At 37.0% G+C, this 25877-nt stretch overlaps 1 protein-coding gene across 3 annotated transcripts in view; it reads left to right on the forward strand.

Annotated features, from left to right (window-relative positions):
• Nucleotides 1-25877, forward strand: part of SPATA6 (spermatogenesis associated 6) — a 183450-nt gene that overhangs the window by 66067 nt on the left and 91506 nt on the right. For all 3 annotated transcript variants that reach the window (XM_019957509.2, XM_019957510.2, XM_070786581.1), the window contains exons 4-7: nt 3131-3172; nt 4222-4346; nt 16983-17063; nt 23642-23935. In XM_019957509.2, coding sequence (XP_019813068.1) covers nt 3131-3172; nt 4222-4346; nt 16983-17063; nt 23642-23935 — 542 coding nt within the window. The remainder of the gene's footprint in view (nt 1-3130; nt 3173-4221; nt 4347-16982; nt 17064-23641; nt 23936-25877) is intronic.

The following is a 25877-nucleotide window of genomic DNA, read 5'->3' on the forward strand; positions in this document are numbered from 1 at the left end:
CTTGGGCATGGTGATATGTTTTTAGAGACAACACGAAAGACACCATAGTTGTTTTTGAATGAAACTATGGAAGAAATAATTGATAAGCTGAAACTGATAAGTTAAAAACTTCTGCTCTGTGAAGGGAAAAATAAAGAGAATTAGAAGACCAGCCACAGACTGGATGAAGATATTTGCAAAAGACACACCCGATAAAGGACTATTATCTAAAATATGCCAATAATGCTTAAAATTCAATGATAAGAAAACAAACAACCTAATTAAAAAATGGGTCAAAAGCCTTAATTGATACCTCACCAAAGATATACAGGTGGCAAACAAGCACGTGAAAAGATACTTCACATATCACTAGAGAAATGCAAATTAAAACAATGAAATTGCTGTACATTCCTTAGAATTGCCAAAATCTGGAACAGTGACAACATGAAATGCTAGCGAGGATACAGAGCAACAAGAACTCTCACTTATTGCTGGTGAGAATGCAGAATGGTGCAGACACTTTGGAAGACAGTTTGGTGGATTTTTTCCAAAAGCTAGCGCATCCTTTCCATATGATTGGGCAATACTGCTCCTTGTTTTTTATGCAAAGAAATGAAAATTTATGTCTACACAAAAGTCTGTGCACATGGATATTTATACAGCTTTATTCATAATTGCCAAAACTTGAAAGCAGTTGATGTCTTTCAATAGGTGAAGGAGTAAACTGTGGAATATCCAGACAATGGTTCAGCAATAAAAAGAAATGAGCTATCAAGCCATCAGATCAGATCAGATCAGTCGCTCAGTCGTGTCCGACTCTTTGCAACCCCATGAATCGCAGCACGCCAGGCCTCCCTATCCATCACCAACTCCCGGAGTTCACTGAGACCCACGTCCATGAAGTCAGTGATGCCATCCAGCCATCTCATCCTCTGTCGTCCCCTTCTCCTCTTGCCCCCAATTCCTCCCAGCATCAGAGTCTTTTCCAATGAGTCAACTCTTCGCATGAGGCCAAAGTACTAGAGTTTCAGCTTTAGCATCATTCCTTCCAAAGAAATCCCAGGGCTGATCTCCTTCAGAATGGACTGGTTGGATCTCCTTGCAGTCCAAGGGACTCTCAAGAGTCTTCTCCAACACCACAGTTCAAAAGCATCAATTCTTAACAACACATAAAGTGAAAGTGAAGTGAAGTCACTCAGTCGTGTCCGACTCTTTGTGACCCCATGGACTGTAGCCTACCAGGCTCCTCTGTCCATGGGATTTTCCAGGCAATAGTACTGGAGTCAACTGTCATTTCCTTCTAACAACACATAGGAAACCTTAAATGCGTATTCCTAAGTGAAAGAAGCCAATCTGAAAGGCTACATACTGTGTGTTTTCAAGTACATGTCATTCTGGAAAAGATAAAACTTTGTAGAGACAACGAAAAGATCAGTGATTGTGGTGGTGGTGGATTGTGGAGGGGAGAGAGGTAAATAACCAGAGAGCAGAGGAACAGGGCAGTGAAAAATACTCTGTATGGTATTATAATGATGGATAATGTCATTATTAGGACTTCCCTGTAGCTCAAACGGTAAAGAATCTGCCTGCAATGCAGGAGACCACGGTTTGATCACTGGGTTGGGAAGTTCCTCTGGAGAAGGGAATGGCATTCCACTCCAATACTCTTGCCTAGAGAATTCCGTGGACAAAGAAGCCTCATGGGCTACAGTCCATGGGGTCGCAAAGAGTCGGACATGACTGAACAACTAACACGCAATGTCATTATTACATTTGTCATATGCAGATGACACCATCCTTATGGCAGAAAGTGAAGAGGAACTAAAAAGCCTCTTGATGAAAGTGAAAGAGGAGAGTGAAAAAGTTGGCTTAAAGCTCAACATTCAGAAAACGAAGATCATGGCATCTGGTCCCATCACTTTGTGGGAAATAGATGGGGAAACAGTGGAAACACTGTCAGACTTTATTTTTTGGGGCTCCAAAATCACTGCAGGTGGTGACTGCAGCCATGAAATTAAAAGATGCTTACTTCTTGGAAGGAAAGTTATGACCAACCTAGATAGCATATTCAAAAGCAGAGACATTACTTTGCCAAAAAAGGTCCATCTAGTCAAGGCTATGGTTTTTCCAGTAGTCATGTATGGATGCGAGTTGGACTGTGAAGAAGGCTGAGCGCTGAAGAATTGATGCTTTTGAACTGTGGTGTTGGAGAAGACTCTTGAGAGTCCCTTGGATTGCAAGGAGATCCAACCAGTCCATTCTGAAGGAGATCAGTCCTGGGTGTTGTTTGGAAGGAATGATGCTGAAGCTGAAACTCCAGTACTTTGGCCACCTCATACAAAGAGTTGAGTCATTGGAAAAGACTCTGATGCTGGGAGAGATTGGGGGCAAGAGGAGAAGGGGACGACAGGATGAGATGGCTGGATGGCATCACCAACTTGATGGACGTGAGTTTGAGTGAACTCCGGGAGATGGTGATGGACAGGGAGGCCTGGCGTGCTGCAATTCATGGGGTTGCAAAGAGTTGGACACGACTGAGCGACTGAACTGAACTGAACTGAAACCCACAGAGTGTACATCACTAAGAGTGAACTTAAGTTTCACTACAGCCTTTGGGCATTTATGACGTATCGGTGTAGGTTCATGCTTGTTTAAAAAATGTGCCGTTCCTGTGAATGATAGTGGGGGAGGCTGTGCATGTTTAGGGGCAAAGGGTATATAGAGGCAATCTGTGTGCCTCTGTCTCAATTTTGTTGTAAACCTAAATAAAAGTACTCTAAAAAATTAAGGCCTTAAAATCAGGAAAAAACCTAGAAAAGATCAATTTCTACTACAGATTAATAAATCTATATGATAAAGAGCAACCAAAAATACACACAGTATACTAAGATATTGGAGAAGGAAATGACAACCCACTCCAGTATTCTTGCCTGGAGAATCCCGTGAATGGAGGAGCCTGGTGGGCTACAGTCCAAGGGGTCACAAAGAGTCGGACATGACTGAGCGACTTCACTTTCACTTTCATACTAAGATATAAACATATGTGTAGTCTACTGAAAATTACTTTGGCTTTTATGTACTTCTGTGGTTAAAGTAGTTATTGTTTATTATAAATTTGTTTATTTAAGGAAATTTTTCTTTAAACTTTCAGATGATACAGCATTGTTTGAGTTGATTCAGCTAGTTCCACCAGGTACTGTATTGTATTTTGATAAGGTAATTGACATGTGAACCCATTTTAATGAAATGCTTTTTAAAAATGTCATCTTTTCCACTTCTTGCCACCTTAAGAGCAATGTTGAGTTTCTAGCATTGGTCCACTCTGTGTGAAATGTCAGTAGGCCAAAATAATATATACGGAAAGATTGACATAAATTATATGTGAACACGTTGTTCTAAAATTGAATAAATAATCATGATTGAAAGTGAAAAAAACCTGATATCATCCTAGCATATTTTGTGACATTCATAAAAATTAACATCTTAAAAGTTCTTGTGATTTTTCTAAAACAGTATGCTTTTACTGATAAAGTAGTTCATTATCTTTGTTTTGGGGTATTGGCTGTTATTAGAAATGTCGGGGAATTAAAACTGTACCTAAGCAGTATAGATCCCTGTGGTAGGTACAGTTAAAACCTGAAGGATAGTTATATTTATATTATTGATTTCTATGATTATAGAAGACTCTATCTTAAGTCCTTATTTTATGTGAGTCACAGGAGGCTATATTTTGTTGAAAGCTAGTAATCTAACATTTTTGAGTGTCACATATATACCTAATTCTGGTAACCACAAATTCTAAAAAATGTATATATATTTTTCAACATGTAGTCTAATGTCTTACAATGGCAGGTAGAAAGGAATGGAAGATAGCAAAATAAATTGTGGAGATGGTAATTAAGTTTTTGATGTGTAAATATTATGTCAGTTTTATATGTTTAAAATGTTTTTTTTTTTTCCCTAGGAATTCATAGGTACATAAAAAATTTACATGAATATCCCCTTTCTACAAAAGGGGAGAGAGAATCTGTAGTATGTATGACATCTCCTATAAGGAAATGTGTTAATTCATTTAACATAACTTTATTTTAATTTTTTTCCTTTTATAGAAAAAAATTAAAAGCATGACCCTGAAGCAGGTATTTCTTTAAGGCATCAGGCATTATATATTTGTACTTGATGATACTGTTTCTAAATAGCATATTTTGTTATAATTTGAATCATAGGATATCTTTCTTGTAGTGGGTGAAACATTGTCTACATATGATGAGAATACACGAGATTTCATGTTCCCGGGTCCAAATCAAATTTCTGGACACCATGATTCAAACCGCCAGGTTACCATGAGGAGGATTTCTGGCCTTCGAGTAAGTGCTTACTATTTTCTGAATCAAATTATCATGCAGGATCATTGCCAAAACTACCACATAGCCGTTAGTACCTGAAATGTGAAGAACTAATTTAAAGTTTAATTCTGTTTAAAGCACAATTGTGTTATGAATCTATGCTAAGTCACTTCAGTCATGTCCTACTCTTTGCGATGCTATGAACTATAGCCTACCAGGCTCCTCTGTCCATGGGATTCTCCAGACAAGACCACCAGAGTGGGCTTCCATGTGCTCCTCCAGGGTATCTTCCCGTCCCAGGGATTGAACCTGCTTCTCCTGAGACTCCTGCATTGTAGATGGATTCTTTACCTCTGAGCCACTGGGGGAGCCCTATGAATTTATGATGTTATTGTAAACGTATTGAAACCTAAATAAAAATAATTTACCAGAATGCATGCATCTACTTTTCAAAATTAACAAGTATTATTTTACCTTACATTCTTCAGATTTCTCTCCTCTTCTCCTTATCTCCCCTCCCCACTGGCCCTATCTGTCTCCTTGTCTCTATTTTTATTCTCTCTCTTTATTTTTCTCTCAAAAAAAAGTGACCAATAAACATTTGAAAAGGTACATAATCCCATTAGCATTTAAAGTTCAAATTTAAACAGATGATTTCGTTTTTATAGCTATAAGATTGGTAAAATTTAATAAATCTGACAAATACCAAAAGTGTGGAAAAGTGGATATGTGTATGTTTGTATGCTGTGTGAAGTGGAACAACCATAATTCAGAATTATCTAGTAAAGGCAAAGATTCTCATAGCACTGGTCTTCTAGGTATATGTCTTTGAGATATATTCTGTCTGACATACTAAGAACCTTCTTAGGAATGTTCATTTGTAGCATTATTCATGATAATGAAAAATGGAAATAATTTAAATGTCCATTAGTAGGAGGTTTTTGTTGTTTATTTGCTCAGCTGTGTCCAACTGTTTGCAACCCCATGGACCAAGCTTCCCTGTCTTTCACCGGCTCCCAGAGTTTGTTCAAATTCATGTCTGTTGAGTTGCAGGAGTTTATATAGAATAATTATTATATGTTCATATAATGGAAATAGATATTCATACACCTAAAAGTGAAAACTGCATTAGGTGATAGCCAACTCTCATCTTTTCCTAACAACCTTTTCAATATTCACTGGATGATTTAATCATATTTTTATTCCTGAAAATACTTTCTGTTAAGAGAGACTGAGTGCAGCCCCTGCTGTTTCAAAGAAAAAAAAAGTAAAAGTTGTCTAGGTGAAGTTTTTGGGATAATTTTTTTTTGCTAACTTTATAAAAGTAAGGAAATTAGCATGATATATGAGTCAGTATGGTAAATTAAGTAATATTTCCTGTAGGTCTAGGTTTTGATATATTCTATCCTCAGTTCAGTTCAGTTCAGTTGCTCAGTCGTGTCCAACTCTTTGCGACCCCATGAATTCCAACACACGAGGCCTCCCTGTCCATCACCAACTCCCGGAGTTCACTCAAACTCACGTCCATCTAGTCGGTGATGCCATCCAGCCATCTCATCCTCTGTTGTCCTCTTCTCCTCCTGCCCCCAATCCCTCCCAGCATCAGAGTCTTTTCCAATGAGTCAACTCTTCGCATGAGGTGGCCAAAGTATTGGAGTTTCAGCTTTAGCATCAGTCCTTCCAATGAACACCCAGGACTGATCTCCTTTAGGATGGACTGGTTGGATCTCCTTGCAGTCCAAGGGACTCTCAAGAGTCTTCTCCAGCACCACAGTTCAAAAGCATCAATTCTTTGGCGCTCTATAGGAGAAGGCAATGGCACCCACTTCCAGTACTTGCCTGGAAAATCCCATGGATGGAGGAGCCTGGTAGGCTGCAGTCCATGGGGTCGCTAAGAGTCAGACACGACTGAGCGACTTTACTTTCACTTTTCACTTTCATGCTTTGGAGAAGGAAATGGCAACCTACTCCGGTGTTCTTGCCTGGAGAATCCCAGGGACGGGGGAACCTGGTGGGCTGCCGTCTATGGGGTCACACAGAGTCGGACACAACTGAAGTGACTTAGCAGCAGCAGCAGGAAATAGCAAATTTCAGCTTGTTGAAATTTTAACAGTTCACTAGCAAATGTATTAAAATATACCTCCTTTGATATATTTTCCATGTTCTTTAGCCAAAAAAGACTTTAAAGCATGTTGCAGGACCTTTCTAGAAACTTGAAAGGAAAAATCCAATTTTAAAATTAGCTTTTTTTAAAGTAATTTAAAATGCTGTTTTGTACTAAATTTCACAATATAAACATAATATGGACCAATAACAGGTATTTACTTTATTGAATTTGAGTTACCTTTTCATATATCAGAAAAGGTTGGATTACTAAGGCAAAAAAATCTATATATATATTAAAAGATAAATTGGGGCATATTAAAAATTTTTAGTTTATTTGAGCAACAATTGATTTGATTTAGGCAGCATCTAATCTAGCAGATAGAAGCTCCAAGGAGCTGCACAAAGTGAAATACTTTTATATTCAGAAGGGTATAGAACAAGGAAATCATACTAGGCTAAAAAGTGTGCTGGGTGTTACAAGATTTGCTTCCTTTAGCTAATTAGGCTATTCCGGATGAATTGCTTTAAAATTCTATTTCTGGAAGAACAGAAACTGTAATTAATTTTAATCTGTTTGATGACATGGGGCTTAGTGTAAGCAACTCCAATTTGGGCCTCTTGTCTTGTTTTTAACAATATAAAAACTGAGACTTCTGGTGATGGTGGTGCAAAGAGTTTATCAGTTACTCTCACCACACAAGTATAAAACTGGACAAAATTGTCACAAACAACAGTTTCAGGGCACTGGAAAGTGATCAGCAATTAGGACAAATTAAGAAGTATCTTTGCTTGAATAACTACTAAGAGTTTTGGTAAAAATGGCAGAAGTATGTGGTCATCCAGCATAGGCTGCTGTCATACCCTGCATGGCCAGTGAGGAGTGTAGCTTCACCAAGCATGTGGCAGGGTGCAAAAGTCAGCAGTTCGCAAGCAGAGAGGTCAGAATGACTTTGGGGCAGTGATACTGTAATTTGTAGTAAGGAACATGTATTTGGTCTTCTTACCCCATTCCTAGCACAGAACTCATAAAGCCCTTGGAATTTCCTGTGTTTAAGAGTTAGGTTAATGAGATTTTTGGAGAGCTAGTTGGGAACCTAAGGATGGGAACTAGATGCCAGGGAAACCAACCACATTGGAACTTTCAGCCACATCTCTGAAGAAGAGAGGGGCTAGAGATTGAGTTCAATCACCAACGGCCAGTGATTTTATCAACCAAGCCTGTGTAATGAAGTGATTATAATACCCAAAACGATGCGGTTTGGAGAGCTTCCACATTGTGAACACTTGGAGGTACTGGGAAAGTAGCACAGAGGGTGAGGGCACATAGACTTCTGTGTATTTTGCTCTGTACATCTCTTCCATCTGCATGTCATTATATCCTTTTATATAAACTGGGAAACAGGAAGTAAAATATTTCTTGAGTTCTATGAGCTGCTGTAGCAAATTGATGGAACCCGCAGAGAGGGTTGTGAAAGCCTCTTACTTGTAGCTTATGGGTGACAACCTAAGACTTGTGATTAGCAACTGAAGTCAGATGGGAGCAGTCTTGTGGAACTGAGCCCTTAACCTATGGGATCTGATGCCATCTCCAGATAGTCAGAACTGGGTTAAATTGCAGAACACCCAAATGGTGTTACAGAGACTTGTGATAGTGACATCTTGATGGTGCTAGAAAACCCACACATTGGAATTGGTGTCACAATCATGGGGGTACATATCGTGGCTTTACCAGCTTAATGCAGACTATTCAGTTGGAAGCACATGAGGAAACCTACAGCTTTGCTAGGCTGATTGCAGTTCCAATTAGCAAGCTGCACACCTGCCAGAAAGTTGACTGGAAATGAGGGTGCAGTCAAAAGGCAGAAGCGAGCTTTCCACTCATTCCTTGCTGGCTGAAACTATGCATATTTGGGGGAGACAGTGGGAGTCCAACAAACAGGGAAAGCTGAGGGAACTAGAGACCTGCTGTATCTTGGAGGGCCTTTCCCCAGCCCACACACAGATAATCAGTAGAGTAGAACCCTTACAGGTTTGTTGGATGACCACTAGAAAGAATAGAAAAAAAGATATGGCACATATATAAATTGAACAGCAGAATAGCAGATGTAAATTCAATCACATCAGTTATTGTATTTAAATGTGAGTAAACAAAACACTCTATAATCAGTAGTTCATTGTCCTGGCAGGACACAATGCACTCCTCCTCATAATTCTTAGCATAGACAATCTATCTGGGTTTTAGGGCATCTTTCTGAACCCATCACTATAGCAAGAATTCAAGTCACATTTGGGCTTAAATCTTGGCACTGTCACAGACTGCCTGAGTAAACGAGACTGCTATACCTTGGAGATAGCATGTTTTTTGTGGATTAATGAATGCTTGTAAATGGTTACTATAGTAACATGGCACATAGAGAATGATCAATAAATATTAGTGATATGGTAATGGCCAGGGAGATCATAGCAAGGTGCTGTTTGTTATGGATGGTAGTGGTGATATTAATATCGTCTCTACACTGTGAACCCCATAAAAACAAAATCTGTGACTTTGTCTTTGATCTTAATTCTTAGCATTGTTCTTTGCATAAAGTACTTATATGCCTCTTGATTGAATTGAATAAATGAATCACATCTTACTGTAGACTTCATAGAGGAAACTGACATTTCAGATATGTGATTATTATATTTCTTTTGGTTAGGTTGTAGTGCCCAATTGTTTAGTCAAACATTAGTCTCGATGTTACTGTAAAGGTATTTTGTAGATGTGACTAATATTTATAGTCACTTGACTTTTAAGTATAGGAGATTACCCTTGATAATGTAGGTAGACCTCATCCAATTATCTGAAGACATGAAAAGCAAAGACTGAAGTTTCCCAAAGAATAAGAAATTCTGCCTCAAGACTGTAATATAGAAATCCCAAGTTTCCAGCCTTCTGGTTTGCTTAGAGATTTCACACTCAAAACTACAGTATCAACTTTGCTTGAGTTTCCAGTCTGCTAGCTTTCCCTATGGATTTTGGACTTGTCATTCTCACAATTGCATGTACCAATTCCTTAAAATAAATATCCATCTCTGTGTATATGCTAGTAATTTTGTTTCCCTGAAATCTCAACTGATACATATGGGTCTTGAAAGATCTAATTAATGGCTAAAACACCAAGTATTTACTGTATGACCAGCAATATATGGGGAGGGGTAAAGTGATAAGTTGCAGTCCAGGCTGTGGTAGTTATAAAATATGTGCTCAAACGGTTTGACACTCCTGTCTTCCAAATGCAGAGCCAACTCTGCTGCTCTTAAGTATGGACTCTACTTAGTGATTCTCACAGATACAATGTGGTGAGGTGACAGTGTTAGACTTTTGAGACCAGGTCATTAAATGCACTGTGGCTTCCTCTTTGCTCTCACTCTTATATCACTCACTCCTGGGGAAACCAATTGCCATGTTTGAGGACATTCAGGCACCTCTCTGAAGAGGGCAGAAGCTGGAACAGCTTTCTTGGAGTGTAGATAAGAGCTTGAAGAGCCTTGAAGAAACTGTCAAATGAATGTTTGCAGGAAAATGAGGTAAATGTTATTGGAAATTAGTGGAAGAAGGAACCCTTGTTGTGTGATGGTGTAAAGTTTAGCAGCCATGTAGGATATTAAAAATAACTTATGAAATGGGTGGTCTTTTTAAGGAGACTTTCTGACAGAGTGTTAGGGGGGCTCTCTGGTTTCTTACTGCTGCTTATAGAAAAATGTGAGAGGAGAGAGAAATGCAAAAGGAAATGCTGTTAATAATACAAAAAGGAGGTAGAACTTACTGTTTTTAAGGATTCTCAGCCTTCCCCCATGGCAAGTAATGCTGAAATTAAGGAATGACTTATGAGCAAAAATTATTCTAGGGCACTTTCAGGAAATTATGGTCTGATGGTAAAACCAAGGTTATAACTATAAAATCCTTTATTAAAATCTCCAAATATCTAAGCTGTTGCCTCAGAAAATAATTTAATGAGGCAGGTTTTATTCTACTTTATTTTTTGTATTTTATTTTTTAAATTTTTAATTAAAATTTTTATATAATTAAAAAATTGAAGTAAAGATGATTTACAGTGTTCTATTAGTTTCAGGTATACAGCAAAGTGATTTAGTTATCCATTTCTCTGTATATGTATATATGTGTCTATGTGCATCCATGCGTGCTAAGTTGCTTCAGTAGAGTCTGACTCTTTGCAAACCTATGAACTATAGCCTGCCAGGCTCCTCCATCCGTGGGATTTTCCAGCCAAAAATACTGGAGTGCGTTGCTATGCCCTCCTCCAGGGGATCTTCCCAACCTAAGGATGGAACTCACGTCTTTTGGATTACAGGCAGATTCTGTACCACTGAACCACCTGGGAAGCCCATGCATATGTATGTGTGTATATATATGTATATATACACATCTGTTTCAAATTCTTTGCCATTATAGGTTATTACTAGATATTGAATATAGTTCCCTTGTTGTTAAATCATATACATAGTAATATGTATCTGATTAATCCCATACTCCTAATTTTTTAGTCTTCCCATTTCCACTTTGGTGACCAAGTTTGTTCTCTGTATCTCTGAGTCTATTTCTGTTTTTTAAACAAGTTCACTTGCATCATTTATTAGATTCTACATATAAGTAATCTATAATGCTTGTCTTTCTCTGACTTATGGCACTTAGTATGAAAATCGCTAGGTGCATCCATTTTGCTGCAAATGCTATTATCATTCTTTTTAGTGGCTGAGTAGTATTCCATTGTATATATGCTGCATCTTCTTTATCGATTAATCTGTCGATGGACATTTAGGTTGCTTCCATGTTTTTTCTGTTGTAAATAGTGCTGCCGTGAACATCGGTGTGCATGTACGTTTTTGAATTAGAATTTTTCATCTTTTCCAGATACGTGCCCAGGAGTAGGAATGCTGGATCATATGGTACCTCCAATTTTGGTTTTTAAGGAACCTCTATACTATTCTCCAGAGTGGTTGCAATTTATATTGCTACCAACAGTGTAGGAGGATTATTTTTTCTCCACACCCTCTCTAGCATTTATTATTTGTAGAATTTTTGATAACAGCCATTCTGACTGGTGTGAAGTATTGCCTCACTGTAGTTTTGATTTGTGTTCCTCTAATAATTAGTGATGTTGAGCACCTTTTCATGTGCTTGTTGTAAATAAATCTAAAAATGAACATACAGATGGCCATTAAGGTCTTTTTAGGTCTTCTGCTTTTTTTTTTTGTATTGAACTGTATGAGCCCTTGTTGATCCCATTACAGATACTTTCTCCCATTCTGTACATTGTCTTTTCATTTTGTTTATGATTTCTGTTGCTGTGCAAAAGCTTTTGAGTTTAATTGGGTCCCATTTGTTTATTTTTGCCTTTATTTCCATTATTAGAGAAGATTGATTCAAAAAAAAGTATTGCTGCAATTTATGTCAGAGTGTTCTGCCCATGTTTTCTTCTAGGAGTTTTATGGTATCTGGTCTTATATTTAGGTTTTTAATACATTTTGAGTTTATTTTTGTATATGGTGTTAGAGTGTTCTAATTACATTCCTTTACATGTAGCCATCCAGTTTTCCAGGTTTTCCCAGCACCACTTATTCAAGAGACTATCTTTTCCCCATGAGTGTCTGGGTTTATTTCTGGGCTTTCCAACCTGTTCCATTGGTCTGTGTGTCTGTTTTTATGCCAGTTTCATACTATATTGATGACTGTAGCTTTGTAGTGTAGTCTCAAGTTAGCATGATTCCTCCAACTTCATTCTTCTTTATCAATATTGTTTTTGCTATTTGGGGTCTTTTGTGTTTCAATACAAATTTTAAAATTATTCATTCTAGTTCTGTGAAAAATGCTGTTGGTGATTTGATAGGGATTGCATTGAATCTGTAGATTGCCTTGGTAGTATGGTCATTTTAACAATATTGATTCTTCCAATCCAAGAACATGGCATGCATTTGCATTTGTTTGTGTTGTCTCCAATTTGTGTCTTATAATTTTTGGAGTACAGATCTTTTGCCACCTTAGGTAGGTTTTATTCCTAAGTGTTTTATTCCTTTTTATGTCATGATAAATGAGATTGGTCCCTTAATTTCTCTTTCTAATAGCTCATTGTTAGTGTATAGAAATGCAACTGATTTTTATATGTTAATTTAGTATCTTGCAGCTGTACTGAATTCATTGATGAGCACTAGTGGTTTTCTGGTGGTGTCTTTAGGATTTTCTGTGTAGTATCATGTTATTTGCAAATAGTTTTATTTCTTCCTTCCAACATGGATTCATTTTATTTGTTTTTCTTCTCTGATTGCTGTGGCTAGAACTTCCAAAACTACATTGAAGAAAAGTGGTGAGAGTGGGTGTCTTTGTTGCCTTTCAGCTTTTCACCATTGAAAATGGTGTTAGCTGTGGCTTTCTCATATATGGCCTTTATTATGTTGAAGTATGTTTCCTCTGCGCCCACTTTCTAGAGCATATATATTATAAAAGGATGTGAAATTTTATCACATTTTTAAAGGTTACTTTCCACTTACAGTTATTATAAAATATTGGGTATTTCCTGTGTTGTGCAATACATACTTGAAGCTGGCTCACACCTCGTAGTTTGTACTTCTCTGTCCCCTGTCTCTAGATTCCCCCTTCCTTCCCCCTACTGGTAATGTGAAGAAAGTAGGGGAAACCACTAGGCCATTAAGGTATGACCCAAATCAAAGCGCTTATGATTATACAGTGAAGATGATGAATACATTCCAGGAACTAGATCTGATAGACAGAGTGTCTGAAGAACTACGGGTGGGGGTTTGTAACACTGTACAGGAGGCAATAACCAAAACCATCCCAAAGAAAAAGGAATGCAAGAAGGCAAAGTGGTTGTCTGAGGAGGCTTTATAAATAACTGAGGGGAGACGAGAAGCAAAAGGCCAGGAGCAAAGGGAAAGGTATTTTCAACTGAATGCAATGTCCCAGAGACTAGCAGGAAGAGAAAAGAAGGCCTTCTTAAACAAACAAAGCAAAGAAATAGGGGGAAACAATAGAATGGGAAAGACTAAAGATCTCTTCAAGAAAACTGGAGATACCAAGGGAAAATTCCATGCAAGGATGGACATGATAAAGGACAGAAACGATAACAATCTATCAGAAGCAGAAGAGATTAAAAGAAGTGGCAAGAATACATAGAAGAACTACACAAAAAATCTTAATGACCAAGATGTTTTGGTCACTCACCTAGAGCCAGACATCATGGAGTGCGAGGTCAAGTGGGCCTTAGGAAGAATTACTATAAACAAAGCTAGTAGAGGCGATGGAATTCCAGCTGAGCTATCTCAAATCCTAAAAGATAATGTGATGCTGTTAAAGTGCTACACGCAATATGTCAGCACTCAGTATGTCAGCTACACTCCATATGGCCACCTTAGCAGTGGCCACAGGACTGGAAAAGGTCAGTTTTCATTTCAATCCCAAAGAAGGGAAATGCTAAAGAATGTTCAAACTACTATACAGTTGGGCTCACTTCACTTGCTAACAAGGTTATGCTCAAAATCCTTCAAGCAAGGCTTCAGCAGTACATTAACTGAGAACTTCCAGATGTACAAGTTGGTTCTAGAAGAGGCAGAGGAACCAGAGATCAAATTGACAACATTTGTTGGATCATGGAGAAAGCAAGGGAGTTCCATAAAAACAACTACTTCTGCTTCTTTGACTACACTAAAGCCTTTGCCAGTGTGGATCATAACAAACTGGAAAATTCTTCAAGAGATGTGAGTACCAGACTACCTTACCTATCTCCTGAGAAACTTGTATGTGAGTCAAGAAGCAACAGTTAGAATCAGACATGGAACAACGGACTGGTTCAAAATTAGGAAAGGAGTATGATAAGGCAGTGTATTTTCACCCTCCTTATTTAACTTATATACAGAGTACATCATGTGAAATGCCAGTCTGGATGAATCACTAACCAAAATCCATATTGTCAGGAGAAATATCAGCAGTTTCAGATACGCAGATGATACCACTCAAATGGCAGAAAGTGAGGAGGAACTAAAGAACCGCTTGATGAGGGTGAAAGAGGAGAGTGAAAAAGCTGCCTTGAAATTCAGCATTCAAAAAACAAAGATCATGGCATCTGGACCAGTCCCTTCATGGCAAATTGAAGGGGGAAAAGTGGAAACAGTAACAGATTTTCTTTTCTTGGGCTCCAAAATCACTGGGTTGGTAACTGTATCCATGAAATTAAAAAACACTTGCTGCTTGGAAAGAAAGCTATGACAAACCTAGACAGCATATTAAAAAGCAGAGACATTACTTTGCCTATAGGTCTTGTATAGTCAAAGGTATGGTTTTTCCAGTAGTCATGTATGGATGTGAGAGTTGGACCATAAAGAAGGCTGAGTGTCAAAGAATTAATGCTTTCGAACTGTGGTGCTGAAGACTCTTGAGAGTCCCTTGGACTGCAAAGAGATCAAACCAGTCAGTCCTAAAGGAAGTCAACCCTGAATATTCTTTGGAAGGACTGATGCTGAAGCTGAAGCTCCAATCATTTGGCCACCTAATGCAAAGAGCCTACTCATTGGAAAAGACCCTGATGCTGGGAAAAATTGAAGGAAGTAGGAAAAGGGGGTGACAAAGGATGAGATGGTTGGATGGCATCACTCACTCAATGGACATGAGTTTGAGCAAACTCCGGGAGATGGTAAAGGACAGGGAAGCCTGATGTGCTGCAGTCCATGGGGTCATAAGGAGTCAGACATGTCTTAGCCACTGAATAAGAATAATAACAAAGTGATTCCTGTTTGCCTCTTGTATTCTATAGTGATTATCCTGTCTGCCACATACATACCTTGATTATATGTGGGGCACATAACTTGTTTCTTTATTAGTTCATATATATTTAATTGTAAGGAACTATATTCTTGGAACTGTACTTAAAGAACCATACTGGAGATGGCTAAATAATGGTTTGATTTAGATGTCAACATCCTGGATTTCAAGCTGGTGTTTTAAAAGGGTGAAACTTTTTCCTTTCCCTTTCTTTCTATTTCCTTCTGTAGGGCATGCATTTATTTTACACATGAGAGAAATCTAAGTAATTTATGAACAAAGAGTGAATTGTGATTGTCTAAAAACATGCCCCCCCCCCCAATTTTCATGCCCTTCTGCTAAAAATGTAGTCTGCTTCTTTTGTTCTAGAATGTGGATTGTACTTAGGAGCCCTAATGAATAGAAAGTGACAGAAGTGACAGTGTTAGACTTATAAGACTAAAGCATAAAAAGAATTGTGTCTTCTTCCTTGCTTTTCTTTGGGAGAACTAGTTACCATATCATGAGAACGTTCAAGAAGTCCTGTGGAGAGGTGTGTATGATAAGGAGCCATGTCCTCTTTTTTAAAAGATGGAAAAGAAGTGAGTCCTCCAGTCAGCAGCTGTGTGAATCTTAGGATGCAAATCCTCTTGGCTCAGACAAGCCTTCAGATAACTACAGCCCAAACAATGTCTTGCTCAAATCCCAGGAGAGATTTCAAGCCAGAATCACCTAGTTCAGCCTCTTCCAGATTGCTGACCCTTAGAAACTATGTGACATAATAAACGTGTAATGATGTTTTAAACTGCTAAGTAACATGCTTTGCAACAATAGATAACTAATAAATAAGCATAGTGGATATCATCAATAAAAGTATGTTTGCTGAAAAAGTCATCCACTTAATTCATAGGTAGCTCATATTTAACTTTTTTGTAGTGTATAATGTTTGAAACTTTAAAGTTAGTAAGTCAAAGACAGGGTAAGATGTTTGACTTCCATTATATTAGAATGAAGCAGCCCTGGGCACAGACAACTCTGTATCTTTGATGTTTTGATGAATTATAATTTGCGTGGCTGTCATTTGTGTGCTTCCAGATATTTTCTCAGGTACTTTGTGACTGTTCCTTTGAATTTTACCATTTTTCTCTACTTATCTCAAAACAGTGTTTAAGCTGATGATTGAAATGTTGCAAGAAATAGAAACCAGATTCATTCATTCATAGATCTGGATTTAAGCTTCATTATGGGAAACACTGTTGGAAGAATTGGTAGAGACTTATCTGTCTTCTATATTCAAGAACTATATACCCAGGAGCTGTGAATATTTTTTAGCATCTAGAGACTATGAAAGTATTTCTTGATTATGTAGTTATGTATGTCTCAATTTGTAAGAGTTCAAAGAGTTGGAATCCATTAAGTATTTTCACATATTTAGAACTTTAATATTATTATTAACAATCTTTAAAATTTTTTATAGGGAAATACTTGAAAATGAAAAATTTCTTAATTTCTCCATAAAAGCGATATAATCACTTGTAAGTGAATCATCAGCAGTGAAACTGTTTCTTGATAACATTTAACATTAGTTTGTTGTCTTTATCCTTAATAAGAAGTTCAAACTAACAAATAAAGCAGCTGAACCTTGATAAATGTTTGTTACTATAGGTTTTATTTTCATCAATAATAATTATCTTTTTAAAAGTTAAAATGTCTAATAATACCCTGTCTTTTCTCTTCAGGGAATTGCTCCAAAGCTGGAATTTTCTACAACCTCAGTGATTACTGAATGTCTGATAAGTTCAAGGAAGTGCCGCACTCAGGTTAAAATAATTTAATTAAAGTATTTAATGATTTAATGTATTAGTTCATATTTATTGTTCATGTGGCAAGTGCTATTTTTTTTTATTTTGGCAGCAGTTCATTTCACATTTTTTGGATCTTTCAGTTCAGTTAGTTCAGTTCAGTCACTCAGTTGTGTCCGACTCTTCACAACCCCATGGACCACAGCACGCCAGGCCTCCCTGTCCTTCACCAACTCCTGGAGTCTACTCAAACTCATCTCCATTGAGTCGATGAGGCCATCCAACCATCTCATCCTCTGTCGTCTCCTTCTCCTGCCTTCAATCTTCCCCAGCATCAGGGTCTTTTCAAATGAGTCAGTTCTTCATCTTAGGTGGCCAAAGTATTGGAGTTTCAACTTCAACATCAGTCCTTACAATGAATACTCAGGACTGATCTCCTTTAGGATAGACTGGTTAGATCTTCTTGCAGTCGAAGGGACTCTCAAGAATCTTCTCCAACACCACAGCTCAAAAGCATCAATTTTTCAGTGTTCAGCTTTCTTTATAGTCTGACTCTCACATCCATACATGACTACTGGAAAAATCATAGCCTTGATGAGACAGACCTTTGTTGGTAGGGTAATATCTCTGGTTCTTAATATGGTGTCTAGGTTGGTCATAATTTTCTTTCCAAGGAGTAAGCGTCTTTGAATTTCATGGCTGCCATCATCATCTGTAGTGATTTTGGAGCCCCCCAAAATAAAGTCTGTCACTGTTTCCACTGTTTCCTCATCTGTTTGGCATGAAGTGATGGGACCAGATGCCATGATCTTAGTTTTCTGAATGTTGAGCTTTAAGCCAACATTTTCACTCTCCTTTTTCACATTCATCAAGAGGCTCTTTAGTTCTTCTTCGCTTTTTGCCATAAGGATGGTGTCATCTGCATATCTGAGGTTACTGATATTTCTCCCGGCAATCTTGATTCCAGCCTGTGCTTTATCCGTCCCAGCATTTCTCATGATGTACTCGGCATATAAGCTAAATAAGCAGGGTGACAATATACAGCCTTGACGTACTCCTTTTCCTATTTGGAACCAGTCCATTGTTCCATGTCCAGTTCTCACTATTGCTTCCTGACCTGCACACAGATTTCTCAAGAGGCAGGTCAGGTGGTCTGGTATTCCCATCTCTTTCAGAATTTTCCACAGTTTATTGTGATCCACACAGTCAAAGGCTTTGGAATAGTCAATAAAGCAGAAATAGATATTTTTCTGGAATTCTCTTGCTTTTTCCATGATCCAGTGGATGTTGGCAATTTGATCTCTGGTTCCTCTGCCTTTTCTAAAACCAGTTTGAACATCTGGAAGTTCACGGTTCACATATTGCTGAAGCCTGGCTTGGAGAATTTTGAGGATTACTTTCCTAGCATGTGAGATGAGTGCAATTGAGCAGTAGTTTGAGCATTCTTTGGCATTGCCTTTCTTTGGGATTGGAATGAACACTGACCTTTTCCAGTCCCATGGCCACTGCTGAGTTTTCCAAATTTGCGGACATTGAGTGCAATACTTTCACAGCATCATCTTTTAGGATTTGAAACAGCTCAACTGGAATTCCATCACCTCCACTCGGTTTGTTTGTAGTGATGCTTCCTAAAGGCCCACTTGACTTTACATTCAGGATGTCTGGCTCTAGGTGAGTGATCACACCACCGTGATTATCTGGCTCGTGAAGATCTTTTTTGTATAGTTCTTCTGTGTATTCTTGCCACCTCTTCTTAATATCTTCCGCTTCTGTTAGGTCCATACCATTTCTGTCCTTTATTGAGCCCATCTTTGCATGAAATGTTCCCTTGGTATCTCTAATTTTCTTGAAGAGATCTCTAGTCTTTCCCATTCTATGTTTTCCTCTGTTTCTTTGCATTGATAACTGAGGAAAGCTTTCTTATCTCTCCTTGCTATTCTTTGGAACTTTGCGTTCAAATGGGTATATCTTTCCTTTTCTCCTTTGCTTTTCGCTTCTCTTCTTTTCACAGCTATGTGTAAGGCCTCTTCAGATAGCCATTTGCTTTTGATTTTTTGCATTTCTTTTTCTTGGGGATGGTCTTGCTCCCTGTCTCCTGTACAATGTCATGAACCTCCATCCTTAGTTCATCAGGCACTCTATCAGATCTAGTCCCTTAAATCTGTTTCTCACTTCCACTGTATAATCGTAAGGGATTATATTTGAATCTTTAAGGCAGTTATCATAGGTATTTAGCATTTTGTTTACATGTTAATAAGTGTTAATGTGAAAAGCTTGTTACAGTTGGTAGATGGTACATTGACTTACTTACTTCATGGTTTTTTTTTTTTTGTTTTAAATGGAAAGAAATTAAACTGCCAGAAAGATGTTGGGATCAAGAAGTCCCACAGAGAACCAGATTGGAGGCTTCTATAAATCTTAAAGAACTTAAAGTTCAAAGGATTTGCTAAAAAGTTCCCTTTTTATCAAATGGGACCACAGGTACTCAGACTGGGTTATAGGTGTTTAGTAGGTATAGCTTCTTGAGTGTTTCTGATTCCTTAAGGGACTGTTGCTTGAGTTTGGTGGCTGTTCTAATGCTATCAGATCAAGAGAAGCTTGGCTATTTCAGTTTAAGTACCTTCTATGTTTGTAAAAACTGTCTTTAGCAAACTCAGATATCTGGATCTAATACTCCATTTTGGTCCAACTTTCTGCTGAGTCACCAGGCTCATCTTGCTACCCTGTCCGCAGATGATCTAACAATGTCCAGGCATTACTCATACATATGTGGCTGCATTATGACCAGGTAACAATGGGCAGCCTGTGACGATGAGCCAGGACTATATAAAGCCTAGTGGCCCCAAACAGGGCAGGACTGGACCTATGGTGGGAAAACTAGAATGTTAATTTCCTACATCCACAGTTTAACAGTAAATTTTCTCAGGGTGACAACAAGCTAAAAAAGGTAAAATATAGTTTTAAGATTATCAAGGGGATCTTTTTTACTTTGTTTAGCAAGACATTTGCTATGTCAGAGTTTAGCCTAATTATTTTTCTTTTAAATGCAAGATGAAATACTGCTGTTAGAGGTCTGATGACTTGCTTGCCAGATGTAGAGCTGGCTTACTGACTTGTTTGGAGATATGCTCTGTGCACATTTATAAATTGTCGTAAATTCTTTCCCTGATCAGAACAAGTTTCCTTTCCACGCTGGGGTGTTCGCTTCTGCTGATGGGTGGAAAGTTCTCTTTTTCGGTCAGAAGTGTGGCGTACACACAGAAGAGTGCACATGCTCTAAGTGTACAGCTTGGTGGGAGACTCCTTACTAATTAATGAGAGCTGTCATCCCACTGGTAGTTTCACTGGACTAGCATTTTCCTCTCTAAGCTTTCGGCTGACTTGCTGTTTCAGTGTTTGTCATTTGTTCTTTGTGGAACAGAAATGTGAGAAACTAGTTACTGATGTTAATGTTTAAGACAATATTCTTGAAAATAAGACAGATTTGGTTTCAAGTTCCTCATAAGACTGATTTAAAGATTTGAGAATATATGTGCCTGGCATGTAATATATAATTAAAAAATTTTGTGACTGTTACTGAGGTTATGGTTTTAATTAAGATAATTGAGATGTAGAAGACATAGATGAGATATTAGAATATATTGTCTGATAGGTGCAACAGAGTATACATTTTTACATTAAAATTGTGGATGGTAACAGGCAGAATTTTAATTTTATGTGATACTGTTTGAGAACATGCTAAATCCACTTTTTTCCCAAGTAAGTATTAGTTACAATTAAATTTTTAATGGCTATAAAACAGCATTTTCAGCTTTAAATACAGTTTTAAATAAGACAAACCATTTTAATTTTTAAGAGTGAGTAAAATAAACTTCATATGATAATTTAGGTTTATAAATATTTATAATGATCTTTATTCCTTTGGGAACATTTTTTTTTCAAGTTTTTTAAATCACAATTGATGTCACCAATTGAATGGACTGATAATAATAAGGTATATTATTGGGATTTTCTGGAATAAATCATTTCTACTTACTTTCTTTTACCTACCACAGATTAGAGTTTATCATTAGTAGTAAGTAGTTACGTATTAATATTAATAAAGTGACTTTATTAGTATGTCTGATAATCTGTATCAGGTTTCCTGTGTAACTAAGTAACTTAAGATGTTTCTCACTGTTGTGTGGCTTGGCTGTGTCTTTCTTTTGGTTTGGGCTGGCTAGGCTAGGGCTGAGTGGTCTAGGATGGCTTCACCTAAATGTTTGGCAGTTAGATGACTTCTTGGTCTGAGAGGGACTTTACATTCCTGGTATTTGGCTTGATGTCAACTGGGGTGATGGCCATAGACTGTCCTCATCTAGCAGGCAAATTTCAGCTCCTTCACATAAGGCAGAAAAGTTTTTCTGGAGTAAAAGAAGACAAGCTCTTTTCAAGTCTCCTTTTGTTACAATTGCTGTTGCCTGGTAGCTGATGGAGGGAGCCATTTTGTATGAAACAGTATAAAACAGCCACTAATGGCAACCCACTCCAGTAATCTTGCCTGGAAAATCCCATGGACAGAGGAGCCTTGTAGGCTGCAGTCCATGGGTCGCTAAGAGTCGGATATGACTGAGTGACTTCACTTTGACTTTTCACTTTCATGTGTTGGAGAAGGAAATGGCAACCCACTCCAGTGTTCTTGCCTGGAGAATCCCAGGGACGGGGGAGCCTGGTGGGCTGCTGTCTACTGGGTTGCACAGAGTCGGACACGACTGAAGTGACTTAGCATTTTAAGTTTTGTTGGACATTAATAGGATACATTAAGGGTTGATTAGGTTAGAAAGCATGAATCTGTGGTAGATGCAGCACAGATATAGCTCACTTTCTGTATGATATTCAGCATTTAAAAAGTGTAATGAAGAAGAAAGTTCAAGTTAGTGTTGGTTTGGTATAAATAGAAGTGGGTAAGAAGGAACTTTACAGCATTGCTGAAATAGGTAATGATGGATTCATCTGCATCTGAAAGTAAGAGACACTAAAAATGTACGAAGATCTAGGGGAAAGAGATCTAGGGGCTGAAGAGGACAGGAGGGCAAGTAACAGATTCAGTGAAAATAAAAGGAGTAGGTTGAGGAAAAGAAGGTTTGGTCAACAAGAGATTTTCAGAGTTTAGGGTGCAGTGAATCTGAATAATGATGAAATCTAAGATAAGGTAGAAAGAAATAGTTAAAGCTCAGCAGTAGAAAGTCTAAGTCCAAGGTCTTGGAAAGATTCATTGCTTGAACATTTTATTAAACCTCAAAGGTTCATGTGCTAACATTGCTGCTGCTTTGAGTCAGCGTGATGTCATAAAGATGCATGAAATGGGATGAAAATTCTGAATTAACTTGTTGAAGTCATTGAACAAGGTGGGAGAAGGTCCAGGAGCATTAACAAGAGCTAGAGAAGAAAGAAAGATGATGAAATAATCTGATGCTGCTGGTCTGTATGAAACTTGTGGACTTACTTTTTTCCTAATCAGGAAATGTTTTCTTGTTTTCCTATTTTCTTTTCTGTTTATCTGCTTTTAAAAATGCATGACTTTTCTATTTTATGTTTGTATTTTATTTACTCTGAAATAGATACCCATAGCAGGTAGGGAGAAGGTAGAAAAGGGCAGAGGTAGGTTAGGTGGTTTTTTAAAGTTATAAAGTTAGGAGGACATTCAGAGATTCTTAACCGTCTGTTTTCTCTAATATTGGAAAGCTTATAAATCTAGATAATGCTTGAAGTGGTCTTAACATTGTTTATTTGTGACCCAGCTTTTGTAAGGCAGAATAATTTTTATTTGAATAAAATATCCTAATAACTCAAAAATTTTAGAAATATCATGTTTGTTTTTAAAATTTTGGACTATTAGCCAATATTATTAGAAGATAGAGTACTAGTTATTAAAATTTGTAACATGTCTTTTGGACATTTTTACTTTTATGAAAGTACAGAATTAAGACGTTATGGTTATCTGCCATTGAATTTTAAAGTTTAGAAGAGATATTAAAATTCTAATCACCTTGTATAATTCAAATAATATGTTCAATGAAAATATGTAAAAAGCTTTACTTCAGATTTTCATATTGTGCAAGTATATGTAATTATAATAGTATGAATAAAACATATATAGTTTTCTCCATTAGGATTTTATAATCAACTAATTAGATGTGTATTTGTAAGATTATTATACTTACCCTCTTAAATTATATAGCCAATTATTTGAATACATAGTTATAAATGATAAACCAACATTTACATTAATCTTTAGTATATTGAAAAATAACTTTTTAATTTTTTCTTAGATTTTTCAAATGATTAAATATTGGGCTTTAACTTTTATAAAGTACTTATTATACTTAAGAAGAAGTATGGTACAGTATATTTTACTTGTTACTAGACAGAGTTATTTGGGAGGACATGGATTTGACTTCCCCCAGAATCTGCACAAATAAGAGAGACTGATCTAGTTGGTTTTGATAGATTATATGTACCTTATAACCTTGGTTATATATATGGTTTACCCAAGGGTCATAATATGTATAAAATATATTCTCCTGGCCAAACTAATTTTTATTTTTTATGTTTAGGATAAATTTGTTTACCATACGGCTCCAGTTGAAAAACCACACGGCAGACTACAAAACAGAACATCAAGGTCACAAAAGAAAAAATCCAAGTCACCTGAGAGGAATAAGTATTGCATAAATGCAAAAAACTACGAACAGCCTACAATTTCTTCAAAATCACACTCTCCATCTCCTTACACAAAAAGACGCATGTGTGAGCTATCGGAAGACACCAGGCGGCGGCTGGCCCATTTAAATCTCGGCCCTTATGAATTCAAAAAAGAAACAGATAAACCTCCATTTGTGATTAGACATGTATGTGTTCTTTGAAACATTTCCATTTGAAATTGATCTAATTTGTAATTGCACTAAAATATTACTCAAACTTCTTTCAACTTCTAGCTTATATGAATAATTTTTCTTCATGAACTGTATGTTAGCCTAGCAATCTAAAATGGAAAATTAACTTAATAAAAACATTCTTTTGCAGCCTTTAAACCTGACAGAGATCAAGCTCCATTATGAATCCCATAAGTCCTCTAAGTAGCCGTTTCCTTTCTTCTTATAAGTGGACAGCGTAATAACTTTACAAATTGAACTGATATATAATTGACATTAGTACTAAAATGGCAGAGTAGGATTTTAAAATAGGAACTAGTTTTCTTTGTGAAAAGGAAGACACCCACCCCCCAGCCCTTTAAAAAATTGTAATGGAATAGTTTCCCTTGTAATTATGTCCCTTGGGTAAACCTTATATAATGGAGTTTGAAGCAAATCATCATTTGATGGGAACAGAAAGGCCTTTCAAAGAGAAGACTTAACTTTAAGGGTAATAGAGTTTCTAATCTTTCTGTATGGAAGCCTGTTATGATATGTTTTGTGTTTAAAGCTTGTATCCATATGATAGTCAAAAAGATTTTGGCTAATTTTTAAGGGTCTATAGTCCATCCTAAAGGAGACCAGTCCTAGGTGTTCATTGAAAGGACTAATGCTGAGGCTGAAACTCCAATAGTTTGGCCACCTCATATGAAGAGTTGATTCATTGGAAAAGACCCTGATGCTGGGAGGGATTGGGGGCAGGAGGAGAAGGGGACGACAGAGGATGAGATGGCTGGATGGCATCACCGACTTGATGCACATGAGTTTGGGTGAACTCCGGGAGTTGGTGATGGACAGGGAAGCCTGGCATGCTGCGATTCATGGGGTCGCAAAGAGTCGGACACGACTGAACGACTGAACTGAACTGAACTGAATAATACTTAATAAAAATCTTTCTCAGAATCTTCATAATTTCTTTAATTTTTATAAAAGTATTTTACCTTAAAAGCATTTCAGTAACAAAAAATTGCAAATTAATTTTAAAAATTGCTTTATATAATAATAAACTTGAAGATTCAAGTGCCTATAGAAGCAAAACAACTTTTTGAGGTATCTATAAAACACTTTCTTACTTTAATGTTTCCAGTGCATTTTCCCAAATTTTAAAATGTGAATGTAAATGCAAACAAGTAAACATGTTCCTTTGATGATCTAATAGCTTTTTTAACATTTGTGATACCATTTTAAAAATATTTAGATATACTTTAAGCAATATTTCATTCCATTTTCTTATTTTGACTATGTATCTTTTATTATTTTAGCCTAAAGTAATAGATTTTTATTGTAAAAAAAAATTTTAATAGTTACGGTAACTTTTAAATGGTTACATTTTATTGAGATCATTGTAATTGCACTTGTCTTAATTATGGAACTTATTTATAGGTTCTGGTCACTGTTTTTGGTTGTTTGAACAATATCCAGATATGATTACTTGCTTGTTTGATGGCAGTTCCAGAATGCCTTTAATTTTGTTTGCCCACAATTGCAAATTAAATTGAAAAGAAAGGACTAAATTCTAACCTGAAGGAATATTAGCACTTTAATTAAAATACCTATGTACAAAGATAGCTAGGAATATTTTGAACATTAGCCACATAAAAATTGCTTAGGGAAATAACTACTCTTAAAATGTTTAGTATTATTTTCATGTCACTACTTAAAATAGAATAATTTTTTTAATTCTTGGTATAAATTTTGAGATTTTTATTAAATAATTTCCCTTTCAACTTGCAATGAACAGGAAGAAATACATGCTTCTACGTTTATAGCTACAAAATTACTTACAGTGACTGTAAAGGACTAGATTTTTCCAACTGTGTTTATAAACATATGCCTCCCACCTCTGTAACCATTCATGATTTTCAAAGCACTTAACAAA

The sequence above is a fragment of the Bos indicus genome, chromosome 3 (genome assembly GCF_029378745.1).
Source record: "Bos indicus isolate NIAB-ARS_2022 breed Sahiwal x Tharparkar chromosome 3, NIAB-ARS_B.indTharparkar_mat_pri_1.0, whole genome shotgun sequence".
NCBI classification, from domain to species: Eukaryota; Metazoa; Chordata; class Mammalia; order Artiodactyla; family Bovidae; genus Bos; species Bos indicus.